Below are 13432 nucleotides of genomic sequence, written 5' to 3'. Positions count from 1 at the left end.
TGCTCAAAATTCACCAAGCCAGGCTTCAACAGTACATGAACCATGAGCTTCCAGATGTTCAAGCTGGTTTTAGAAAAGGCAGAGGAACCAGAGATCAAATCGCCAACATCCACTGGATCATCAAAAAAGCAAGAGAGTTTCAGAAAAACATCTACTTTTGCTTTACTGACTACACCAAAGCCTTTGACTGTGTAGATCACAAATGTATTACCCTTCCATAAAATGTTGGCTTTCAGTCATCTTTGTGTGTGTTTTCTCTGTGCTTATGATTAATTTTTCTCTAAATAAGAATTCTTTATGTTTAAGAGATACAGACAGAGAACTATATATCCCTCTGTGGACTGAGGTGTATCAAAAATAAACATAATCAGATGAAAAGACAAATGCCTTGTAGAGACAAGAGGGAATGGAAAGTATAGTTAAAATTGCATTAAATTTCAGTAATTAAGGTGTTCCAAGTTAGATTTTTTTCATTAACTGAAAATTTTCTAGTTATATAGCTACAAAGTTAGAACTTTACTAAAGTTAAAGATATGTACACATTATATAACATTCTAAGACTAGAAACATGAGTTTAGGTTTGAGAAGAACAAAGAGCAAGGTACTATACATTTTCTGGGAAGGCTTTAATTTCTCGAATATATTGTAATGATGTAATCCAATAAAAATTTTTGCTGCAAACAATCCAGATAAAATCATAATTCAACAGAAAGAGATTTATTTCCTCATATTTTACATCATGTATGGCCTTGTAAAGTTTGATTCACTATATTTGCATCATCCAGATTCATGTGTGAGATTTAAATGGTCACCCATTTGAGATTCCTGTGGAAATATCAGTGGCATTCTAGGTAGAAGACTGTGGTTTTAACCTTCCCTTTATCCTAAATGTGTGACTTTTCACTTCCCTTGGCTATAATAGGAGAATATGATCTTCCTTATTTAGGTGAAAGAGAAAACGCTGTGAACTCAAAGTACACAAGACAGGATAATTTCTTTGATACAGACATTTCAAGGAGAAATTCTCTTTGAACATTATCTCCTGACTTATCATGTGTGTTTGCCTGGAAAAATCCCATGGACGGAGGAGCCTGGTAAGCTGCAGTCCATGGGGTCGCTAAGAGTCGGACACGACTGAGCGACTTGACTTTCACTTTTCACTTTCATGCACTGGAAAAGGAAATGGCAACCCACTCCAGTGTTCTTGCCTGGAGAATCCCAGGGACGGCGGAGCCTGGTGGGCTGCCGTTTATGGGGTCGCACAGAGTCGGACACGACTGAAGCGACTTAGCATAGAATAGCATAGCATAATAATAACATTGCCAGACTTCTCCTTAGCTCACTGATGAGAACTTTACTGGGGCTGATCTAAAGCTTTAGTGTGATTGGATGTCTCTCATTTAACTATGAAAGGTAGAAGCAGTACCTTACCCCTGCCCATGGTGCATGTTCCGTCCTGAGCTTATCTCATATCTAGTCCTGGCTATGTGATCAAACTCTCAGGGCCTCAGTTCATCCACTAATTTTATACATAATTGTCAATTATAATCATACTAGCTACTGGTAAACTAGGCAATTTTTAGAAACCATGATTAAGATGATTCATAATTTGTTTTCAAAGTTAAAGTCTTTGGTTCCAGAGAATCTCTCTGAAAACTGTTCATCTTTTCTACAGTTTTCTACAATTTTTTTCTCAGACTATAGTATCTGATAAATCAAATGTGTGACCAAAATACAATAGAATGACATTAAAAAATCTAGATACTCTCTCACAATATTTTACTTAGGAATTGAACTGCAATTACTTTTATCCCTCCAGAAGACACTGTAGTTACTTCTAAACAGGTCGGGGTTCAAAAAAACTGAATGCAGGTCTTAAACGTGACAAACTTTCGGTGGGCAGCAGCAGTGCTGCCTAGAGTGAACATCACTAGTGTTCACAAGCAATGACTATCTGAACGCTTTCCAGGAAAACATGGGGCCCCTCTCAGAGTGCATATTTATAAAACTATTACTATCTGGTGATACTAATAGTAATTTTCTGGAGTGAATATATCACTTTAAAGTGTAAGTATTTATTCCGTTATTTGCCACCTTGCTAGATCTCATAACATCACAATTTTTTTTTTTTTTTGTAAACTGATATTCTTCGTCTTATATTCTTGGATAAATATGCCATAGTAACTGATATCATATTGGAGAATTAAAAGAATTAATGAAGATTCTGAAAGTATTAACAACGGGGGTACAATCGACTGACAGAATTTGATTTGGATATTATTTAATCTGTGGAGGTATAAGCAATAAAAGATAGGTATAAATTTTAAGATAGGTAGCTGAACTTACCTACGCAGATGGTTCCATCATTAGTAATAAACTTGTCCTGGTTGTTGCTGGATCTGAAACCAGGTGCACACATACAGTAATAACTTCCCTGTGTGTTCGTACAGTTAGCATTTTCACCACAGGATTGCGTTAAATTTCCACACTCATTATCATCTGTGGACATATCAATTTAAAACATTATTCTTGTAGAATTGAGATGGATTCCTAATATTTTCCATCAGTTTTGGGGAATTTTCCCTGTTAAATAGTATAAGGTATGTGATATTATTTCTAAGAAAAACTGGTAAGAATTCATGTTACATACTTGATTATTCTTGTTTAAATGTAAAACCTTTGCAGTTACAAAGCAAGGTAGAAACTCTTACTGCAAAAGCACTAAACAGAGCTATTGAATTTTATTGGATTATTTTTCAAATGTTTACATATAATTTAAATATCACAATGTTAATAAATATCTTATTGGTGAACTTACAATACTCAGTCAATAATCAGTCACAATAATACTCACAATAATCAGTCAAAAGCATACCGTAAGATAAAAATGAAAAATCAGAGATCAGAAATTGATTTTTTAATCATTTATCATTTATTTTTGTCACTCTCCACAAGAATTTTGTGTTATCAGGTTTGTATCCCTTCATTTGTTAATATATCTATTTGTTATCATATGCATTGTGTGATATATGAAAGAGTATACAAACAGAAAAAAATAATATCATGATCCACAATCCTTATCCTTATACTCTTATAATGTAATTTATCAAAGAAGATACATAGGTTCATAAATCTTTTTTAAAAATTAGAAAGCAGATTCATATTACCTGTCCAATGAATGAAATAAAAAATAAATGGTTCTCAGAAGTAATTACGATTGGTTGGAGGAGACATTAGATCCCCTCGTGTGCTGAAATGTGCGTCCCAAAAAGATATACTCAAGTCCTAATCTCTAGTGTCTGTGAGTGTGACCTTACTGGGAAATAGGGCTTTTGCAGATATAATTAAGTTAAGATGTTCAGTTCAGTTGAGTCGCTCAGTCGTGTCTTTGCGACCCCATGAACTGCAGCACACCAGGCCTCCCTGTCCATCACCAACTCCCAGAGTTCACTCAGACTCACTTATTTAACTTATATACAGAGTACATCATGAGAAACGCTGGGCTGCAAGAAGTTAAGATGAGGGCATACTAAATTAGGAGGGGCCCAAGAGTGGTGTCCTTATAATACATTATAACATAATATAATGGTGTCCTTAGAAAATTCAGAAATGGAGCCACGGAGGACAAGGCTATGTGAAAACAGTGGCAGAGACTGAAAGTAATGTTGATGCAAGCCAAGGAGTCCCAAGGACAGCTAACTAGAAGCTAGAAAGACATAAGCAAAGATTCTTCTCTAGGCCCTACAGAGAGTGTGGACCTTCCAACTCCAGGATTTCAGACTTCCTTCTAGAACTGCGAGAGAACAAACCTGTGTTGTTTCAAGTCACGGAGTTTGTGCTAATTTCTTACTGCAACCCTAGGGTACTAATAGACCCAAACTGGCTAATCTCCAAGACAGATAAGTACTGATTAGACAGAGAGAAGCAAAGTAATTAAAAGGAAGGTAAAATCTGGGGCAAATATTCAAACATAAGGGTGACTGAGATGTTTCTGAAGGCTGAGGGAAGCCTAATCAGCGGGCCCAGGGAGAAGTCATAGGGGAACAGTTGTTTGAATTGAGTTTGGAGAATGTCTTGAATTTTTATTCTCCATTTTAATCAAACCAAGGTTAATCTGGGGGATTCCGGGTAACTCAGCTGGTAAAGAATCCACCTGCAATGCAGGAGACCCCAGTTCAATTCCTGGGTCGGGAAGATCCCCTGGAGAAGGGATAGGCTACCCATACCAATATTTTTGGGCTTCCCTGGTGGCTCAGACGGTAAAGAATCTGCTCACAATGCAGGAGACCTGAGTTCGATCCCTAGGGTGGGAAGATCCCCTGGAGGAGGACATGGCAGCCCACTCCAGTATTCTTGCCTGGAGAATCCCCGTGGACAGAGGAGCCTGGCAGTTACAGTCCATGGGGTTGCAAAGAGTCAGATTTGACTAAGCACAGCACAAGGTTATTTTTAAAGATTTATTTATATAACATTTAATTTATATACAGGTTATTGAACACATATATTGATAACTAAGAGTTGGAAGTTTTCCTAAATATTTCATAAATATTACTTCACTTGTTGTTTACATACATTCTAAGAAGCAGGTGCCATTATTACTCTCTTTAACTGATGAGGAAAATAAGCCATAGAGAAGAAATGTAACTTGTCAAGGTCACATAGCTATTTAGTTAGAGCCTAGTAGTTTGGTCCAATGCCTGTTCTCTTTGCTGTTGCATCTTGCCGCCTCTGCAAGGATAATTTTACAAAGCAAATATATAAGGTAAGAATGTATTTGATGGATTATGGGTCTGTTTTGAGAGAGGAAAAGATATTGAGGTAGAGATTTCAGAAGAAAAATAGAAACTTTATTTGTAGTCTGTCTCTCACTTAAATTTTATTTCCATTTAGTCATTTTCAAACATTACAGATATAAGTACAGAAGTTACCATATGACAGACAACTAAATGTGAAGTCCTCTTTTTTTTTGTTTTCAAAAATTACTACTATGGTCACGGCAGGTAAGATTTGGAAATCCTATTTTTTTTTAAGATATTCAACCTATGAGGCTCTATTACACAATTTTATTTTATTATCTATATGTTTTATCACTTTGACTTAGTATATTAATAGGCCAACTGCTACAAATATATTCAAACATGTAATGATTCAACACAATAAAAGATTCTTTGCTGCTCTAGTCAGAAGCCAAAGTTAGTATTCAGGTTGATGGTGTAGCTTCTTGCATAATGGTTCAAGGACCCAGACTTGCTTCATCTAATGGCTCCACCACCCCCATCGGGCCTCCACATTGTCTGTATTTATCCTGGTGGGGAGCTGGGTTCAAATAGAGCATAAGAGAGTAATAAGCCACAACTATAAATGGCACCCATCACTTTTATCCACATTCTATTTACCAGAATTCATTCAAATGTCCACATCTAACCACAGGGAAGCTGATGGGTGTAGGCCAGCTGTGTGCCAGGAATAAGAAAGAAGACATTTTGAACAGCTAAAGTTCTCTGCCATACTTATTCTTTCACAAGTATGTGCTTGGTTGCTTCAGTCGTGTCCCTGCGACCCTATGGACTATAGCCCGGTGCCTCCCTAGAGGCTCAGCGGTGAAGAATCTGTCTGCAGTGCAGGAGCCACAGGAGATGTGGGTTCCATCCCTGGGTCAGGAAGATCCCCTGGAGGAGGGCTCATATACATATACAACATGCCTATGAGGCAGACATTATTGCTATTTTCAAATAAAAAAACCTAAAGTATAAAAAGCTAGATTAATGTGATCAATGGCACACAGATAAGTGGCAAATTCTGACTACAGCCTTAGGTATTCTGACTGTCAAAGAGATCTCACTCTTCTTAAGTACTATGCTATAAAAAGAGTTCATATTAGCTATTATTTATTGAGTGTTTGTTGTATGCTAGACACTGTGATAGGAAGATTACCATAAAATGGAAATACACTGTGACCACCTCAAAAGGTTGTTAAGAGATTACAAGGGGTTCATGAGCAATGCTTACAGTGGTGCTTAGCATTAGTATGCAATATACAGGTATATTATTTTCTGTATACTGTTATTATTTAAGTTACTAGAAATATGATCCAGTTACACTCCACTTAAAATTCTTAACAGCTACTTGGCCTTTAATATGTAAAATAAGTCCTTCATAAGTGACCGAGACTTATCCCTTCTCGTGAAGAAGTGAGCTTCCAAAGTCTGGAAATAAGTTTAAGTTGCTTATCCTTAGATATGTATAATAACAAATGTATTCTTAAAATATCTATAACAAAGATCTCAAAAAGTACAAATTCCATTAGTATATGGATAGAATATATCCACACTAAATACAAAGAATAAACATCAAAATTTGTTTCCTTATAACATTTTTACAAATTCCAATAATACAGTTCATGATAATTTATTGAAAAGCCACTGGGAAAAAAAAATAAAACCTATTTGTAATTTTATTACATGAAGATAACCACTCATTCCATTTTAAAGATAATTCAGATTATGTAGACTCTCCACTTCTTTTGTATATGGCTTTATATAGTACTTTATTTTAAAGTTTTAATATTAACTTTATTTTGCTAAAAAATATTCCATGTTCTTAAAAGTCATTCAAAACATCAATAAAATGGTATCATTTCATTTTGACATAGGAAAAAAATACAATTTACTTATAATATATCTCTGAAATAGACTTTCAAATATTTGAGACCTGACCTTGACTGTTACCCATGAGGTTCCAAGCTTAACAAGTGAAACACCTTTATTGCTCCCAGAATAACCTTCAATTCAGGCCTATCTCACAGTGAACTGTAGGACCCTGTGTCAAATTCATTTCCTAGGCCTGAGGCAGGCCTGTCCTTACAACAAATGTGGAAGGCTCTTTGCTCCAAACATAGGCCTGAATCTACTTTCCTCACAGGACTATTTCATTTGTGTATAACCAGTTAGTAAGAAAAACTCGTCAGTCTATGAGAAGCAAGATCATTCTCTCCAAAGCCTAGAGCAAAGCTAGGCCAGGCCTCACACCTAGTATCTTCTTCACGTTAAGACTTCAGGCCTCTCTTCATTTCTCCATAGGCACCTCTCTGACATTTTGGGTTCAATTCCATTGTTTCCTCAAAAGTTCTAATTTTCAGTATGTGGTCTGATTTACTCTAAAGTGAGTAAAAAGCTAGAGTACCAAGAGAAGACTTTTGAGCTCCCCTTAGAAGCTTCCCTGGTGTCTCAGACGATAAAGCATCTGCCTCCAATGCAGGAGACCTGGGTTTGATCCCTGGTTTGGGAAGATCCTTTGGAGAAAGAAATGTCAACCCACTTCACTACTCTTGCCTGGAAAATCCCATGGACGAAGGAAGCTGGTAGGCTACAGGGGTCACAAAGAGTTGGACACGACTGACTGACTTCTCTTTCTTTCTTTCTTTACAGGCCAACAACTTGGAGACGTGTAAATACAAAGATTGAGTTCTCAGAAGCTTCGTTAGGCCAGGCAGGTGGGTGACTTAAGTCTGACTCCACCAGGAGCCAGACAATAGAAGGAAGTGTGGCTTATGATACAGGGAAGCACACAAATCTAAAGGATTTAAAATTTCAAAAATTTGAAAATCATATTTAAAATTTTTTTCAGATTTAGCATTTGGCTAGGCATTTGTCACCCCTAAATTAAAGCATATAAACGTTGAGGGAGTTAAGTAAATTTGCTGAAAATATGATAATAAAGTAAGAGAAATAGAAAGGCCATCATATAAAATGTTGGAGTTCATACTTTATTAACATGTGTGTATTAATTATTAATTTATCTATTCTGTATACAGATGTACTGTATAACTTTAGATGACTATATGCACACATATACTCAGAAAGCAAACATTTATGTCTATATAGTCATACAAAATAAATTAGACTAGTTTATTAAAATTACCTGAGAGCATGTCACAAATTGACACAGAAGTATCTAAATCAAGTTGAAGAAAACTACTTCATACACATTGGATTTGACTCAATCATTCAGTTACTCAAATATTTATGGAACTTCCCAGTTCCCAAATGTGAATATGTCCACATTGGGAAATAAGTAAAAATTAATCAAAAAGTCAGGATCTGTGCCCTGCTGTCAGAGTTCACATTCTAAAGCAAGTTAACACAGAAGCATGTAATTGAGTTCTTATTAAAAGTTTCAATTTTTATCTCAAAATTTGACTCCTTTCACAGCATACTGGGAGAAGTTTATATTAACTTTAAAAGGAATTGTGCTCTCGGATCAGTTATTGGTAATATAGAAAATGATGAAGATTGCATCCCTTGTGGTCTATAGCTGCAAAAATGATATGCAAAAATACAGAGGAAAAGAATTCACTAGATCTGAGTTATTGGTCAGAATCCAAGAAAACCAGCCATTTTATACCACCTGATTGTTTCTGAAAACAAATTAATGTACCAATATATCATTTGATTTCAATTTATTTTCAAGTTTTGGGTAACACATTAACCAGAAGAAAAAAACCAAACAAAATAAAAAACAAAGATTCACACTGACTTTTGTGTTTCTCCCTACTATGTAGTCTTGAGCACTTGACCTCTTAGCTTTCTTATCAAGAATTTGGAAATAAAAACATTTTCTAATCTATCTCCCAATCTTCTGGGCTGGATATATGATATAGGCGAATTCCCTAAATGGTCTGATTCCAATCTTGTTCCTTGAAATACCACTTATCTGAAAGTAACCTCTTCTCTTCCCCCAAGAGAGTGGAGATGGGCAAAAAATTATCTTTGTGAAGTACTATATAAATTTGAATTATTTAAACAGCTTTAAACTTCCAGTGTCTAACATAACAAAAATTAAGTTTCAAGGAGAAAATTTATTTGAATGAGTATAAGAAAATATATGACTGTTTCTTTTGTGCTCTTGTCTCCATTGTTTATATCAATATATCAGTTTAGTCACTCTCTGTGATGTTATATTTAATTCCTTGTAAGATTATAAAATAAATATTTAGGATTTCACTTGAAAAATTCATTTTAATACCATTAAAGAGAAGACACATTATTTAAAAATGATTAAAAAATGTTAATAAGGAGAAATATTTGGCATTCTTTCAGCAGAAATTCTTACTGGCTCCCGTTTAACACAGCAAGCTGAGCACTACAAGAACAAAGACACACACCTAACATATAACAACAGGATCCATGGCTGCTGGAGAAGACAGACAAAACCTCAAATTATTAGCATGTGCTGTATATAACAAATAAACAAGGTATTTAGCCGTATACTGGTAACTCAGAGAAGCAATGGTTTCCTTAGCAAGTTTTCAGGATAAAAGGGGGAAGGTTATTCTCAGAGGAGGTTTAGAAAAGGAAGAGATGATTAAGCCAAGCATTGAAGTATAAGAATTAACACAAATGAAATGGGCTCCAACAATCCATTCAGCACAAGGGAAGAACTCACCCAAATGCCTGAAGCCTGCAGGAAGAGAACAACTATTAGGCTGCCCAGGTGGCTCAGTGTTTAAAAATCTATTTACCAATTCCAGAGAATCAAGAAACGCGGGTTCAATCCCTGGTTTGGGAAGATTCCCTGGAGAAGGAAATGGCAACCCACTCCTGTATTTTTGCCTAGGAAATCCCATGGACAGAGGAGCCTGGCAGGCTACAATCCATGGGGTTGCAAAAGGGTTGAATAGCGAATAAACAACATATTGTGGAACACTGGGTAGGATGGTAGAGACTGTAGGGCAAGATTCTATGCAGATATGTATAGTCTAAAGTGGGAAAATACTTGCTAAACATTTTGGACTAAATTCAGTGGGTAAAGGATGAGCATCAGCAGATTTTATGTAGAAAAATCTGATTTGATTTGATCTCAAAACAATTTTTGAAACATAAGGAAAATGAGGTAAGACCCAGGTAAATCTGCTAAAACACTGTAAGACATGAAAAACTAAACATAGTCAAGAAGAAATTAGTAAAGTGGTTAGATCAGATATGTTTAAGTGTTAAAAGTCAGTCATCTGGGGATGGAAAGGAAAGTGGGTAGGATTCAACTAGATTAGGCATAAACTGGAAACTGTCATCTGGATGACTACCATCTGATCTTCATATTCTTTTTTTTACTTATGTGACTTCAAAATTTTTCACAGTAAAATAATTTTAAATTATTAGTGTGGCTTGGAGACTAACTGGATATGAGTTAGTTGGACAGAGGAAGCAAGGATGATCCACGGGTTCTGATTTGGAGGGATTTGCTGGGTATATTGATTCATGAGGACAGAGAGAAGCATAGGAGGAGAAGCTTTGTGGCTAAGAGCGAGTTCATTTTTGGATGGGGAGACTTATTTAATCACAAGCTGGAGCTCAAGACTCCCTACTTCTCTTCCAAAGGATGGGTCAGAACCAGGAGCCTGGCAATTATTAGGCTCCAGTACTCTTGTCTGGTAAATCCCACAGATGGAGGAGCCTGGTAGGCTGCAGTCCATGGGGTCGCTAAGAGTTGGACACGACTGAGCAACTTCACTTTCACTTTTCAGTTTCATGTATTGGAGAGGGAAATGGCAACCCACTCCAGTGTTCTTCCCTGAGAAACCCAGGGACGGGGGAGCCTGGTGGGCTGCCGTCTGTGGGGTCGCACAAAGTCTGACACGACTGAAGCGACTTAGCAGCAGCAGCAGCAGCAGTGCAGGGAGCAAGCTTGCTGTCTCCTTTGCTCTCATCTCTAGATGGATCCTTTCTCCTGACTCCTCCTGCTTTGATCTCAGCAGTTTGAACGAATTCTGCCTTGGCATTATCACACTCCCTTGTTTTCCTTTTTTCTTTCCCGTTGTTTTTTGTTGTTGTTGTTGTTGGTGTGTTTTTGTATGATTCTACTTACTTGAGTTTGCTTCCTTAGGATGTGAGAGTAGGTAAAAAGGACCAAAGGAGTCCCTTAAACTGTGTTTGGTCTCAAGGTTGACCAGAAAATTCCCTGGGGTTCCACATGATTCAGTCCAGCCTATCAGAAAACTACATAGGGCTTTAACATAATGCATAACCATCAACCACAGGTTAGTTGAGTGCTAACTAAGCTTCCCAAAAACATATGCCAGAAATATCTCCTCTTAATATGTTTTTGGGAAGCTTACTTAGCACTCAACTAACCTATGGTTGATGGCTAGTTACTTGTTTATTGTGGACTTATATTAAAAACTAGGTCAGCATGATTTGTACCTCATAATCTGAAAGAAGAGAGAAAATATTTTTCAAGTATTCTGCTAGATGGCTCATTTCAGTTTATTTAATCATTATAATAACATGATTGATATGATCCTCATTTTACTTACTAGAAAATTAAAGCTGAGATGGGTTAAATCATGGTAGTTTAGAGAATCTGCTGTACATGGTTTTTATATTAATATTTAAGATTGCCTGACTCTAAAAACCAAGCTATATCTTTGTATTGTAGGGTGAGGTGTATTTTGTAAAGTGTTCTTCTAAACAAGTCATAGTAGTGGGTATCTAATTCTCTAAATTCAAGAGTGATACATTTAGGAATGACACATTTTGGGCAACAACCATATAATTATATTACTTCTGTATAATAAAGTAGAATTTTACTGGTTTTATGTCACTGGCATTCCAGAATGTGAACAAGATTTTAGTTTATATTCCATTTTTCAATCAACTGACCATAGGTGTGGTAATTTAGAAAGAGAAAATATTCCCCTTTCTTTTTCTAGCACTTGAAATATTATTGGCTGGGCTCAAATTGATTATAACAACTTGAAAGCCAGAGAACTTTTAACAGCAGCATCCCTCTTACACACATTTTCCCTCTGGACACGATTGCCAGGATTGCTCCGTAAATTTGAACACTAAAATGACTATAACCATTATGTGATTTCTTGTGAAACAGGCCCTCTAAGTCAAAGGTGGAGCAATGCAGAAGCTTCCCCCCCCGCCCCCCGCCCTATTTCTCCCCAAGGCAGCCTACTGGGCTCATTTGTTTTCAGTAACACTGGTAATTCTCTTCTCATATCTAGCACTCTCTAATGAACTTAGAAAAATCTTCCTTACGAGTCCCCTCAATTATAGACTTCCTACAGTTTATATTTTTCTGGGGAATATGAAGGTAAACATATAGTTATGAGGTAAGGGGGAGGAAAAGGTCAGCAGAAGAGAAAGAAAAAAAAGCAGAGCTGCAATGAAACTAGAATGAGTTCAGTCAGTCAAGAAAAGTAACGGAGCTATTGTTTTCACACTGGAACTGTCATTACCAACCGTTCTACAAGACAAGGAAAGGTATCAAAGGAGAGATGTGGAATTATACCTTTTTTCCCCTCTGGGAATTTCTTCTGTGCCTGAATCTTTAAGTGCAGCCCAGACTACACATATGATATACACATAAACCACCCCTCCACATAAACATACTGACATCTGCAGAATAATTAAGAAGACAGAGAAAAAAAATAAATTCAATAGTGAAGATATACTTTAGTACATTACTTCCTACATTACCACTGTTGACTATAAAACACACAGTATAAAATGTACATTTCCCATAGCCATATAGTTAGTCTGATTTAGTAAAATAAAAGTGAGATATATCAAATGCAAAATATGAGAATTTATCATGGTAAAGACAGAAGAATTACACAAAAATAAAGGGTTCATGATGGGTATTTAATATTAAAAACAAATTTTTAGTAGAAATGTGTTTGTTAAATTGTTTGAAGCAAGAAGTATCGTTTGAAAATTTTCTGAAAGGAAAAGTGTGCCTTTGACTATGGATCAGATTTTGCAAATGCTATATAAACCAGAAAAGAAAGATATGTAGGAGGGTCTCTGTCGCTCTTTTTTGCATTTACTTATTTTCTGAGGGAAAGAACTTAAGAAAATATTCTAATTTTATACTACTGTCATCTTTTCTGTCCCCTCTTTCTCAGAATTGTTAAAACACACGTTTTAGAACAAACAAGCAAAACCGAGTATAAGAAAAATAGGCAAATAGGAGAAAAACAAACCATTTTATTTCTCTAGACACTGGAAACCACTTCTCTTGTTCATTTGATACAAATGGTGGGATGAAAATCCTCATACATGTATTTTAAATTATAAATCAATTATTCTGAAGTTTTTTCATTTCACTCTATCTATCAATTCTAATAGTAAAAATGAATGATACTCACATATAGTCCTTCTGGTGCTGTTGTGATGGTTATGAAACACTTTTAAAGAAAATAGCTTTATTGATTTTTGTTTCTAATCATTAAATAATATATATTCAAGGGGGAAATCAAATCCATGACAGAAAAATCATGCAAACTTGAAACTGAGTCCCCTGAAAACTGAGTTTCCCTGCAGAGTTTGTAATAAATCTCTCTATCCCCCTTCTCTATAACACTGTCTTGTTCTGTTCCTGTTCTCCTTAGGATTGACAAGTATAAAAGAAAAGAGGGAATGTG

General features: G+C 36.1%; 1 protein-coding gene across 2 annotated transcripts in view; it reads right to left on the bottom strand.

Annotated features, from left to right (window-relative positions):
* The window catches only part of ELTD1 (EGF, latrophilin and seven transmembrane domain containing 1), a 142453-nt gene that overhangs the window by 62775 nt on the left and 66246 nt on the right, over window positions 1–13432 (bottom strand). For both annotated transcript variants that reach the window (XM_010857568.1, XM_010857569.1), the window contains exon 3: window positions 2347–2499. In XM_010857568.1, the coding sequence (XP_010855870.1) occupies window positions 2347–2499 (153 nt within the window). The remainder of the gene's footprint in view (window positions 1–2346; window positions 2500–13432) is intronic.

Source organism: Bison bison, unplaced genomic scaffold, assembly GCF_000754665.1.
Source record: "Bison bison bison isolate TAMUID 2011002044 unplaced genomic scaffold, Bison_UMD1.0 scf7180017864382, whole genome shotgun sequence".
Classification (NCBI taxonomy): domain Eukaryota; kingdom Metazoa; phylum Chordata; class Mammalia; order Artiodactyla; family Bovidae; genus Bison; species Bison bison.
Note: the sequence above shows the minus strand (reverse complement) of the source record. Positions and strands in the feature narration are given on the sequence as shown.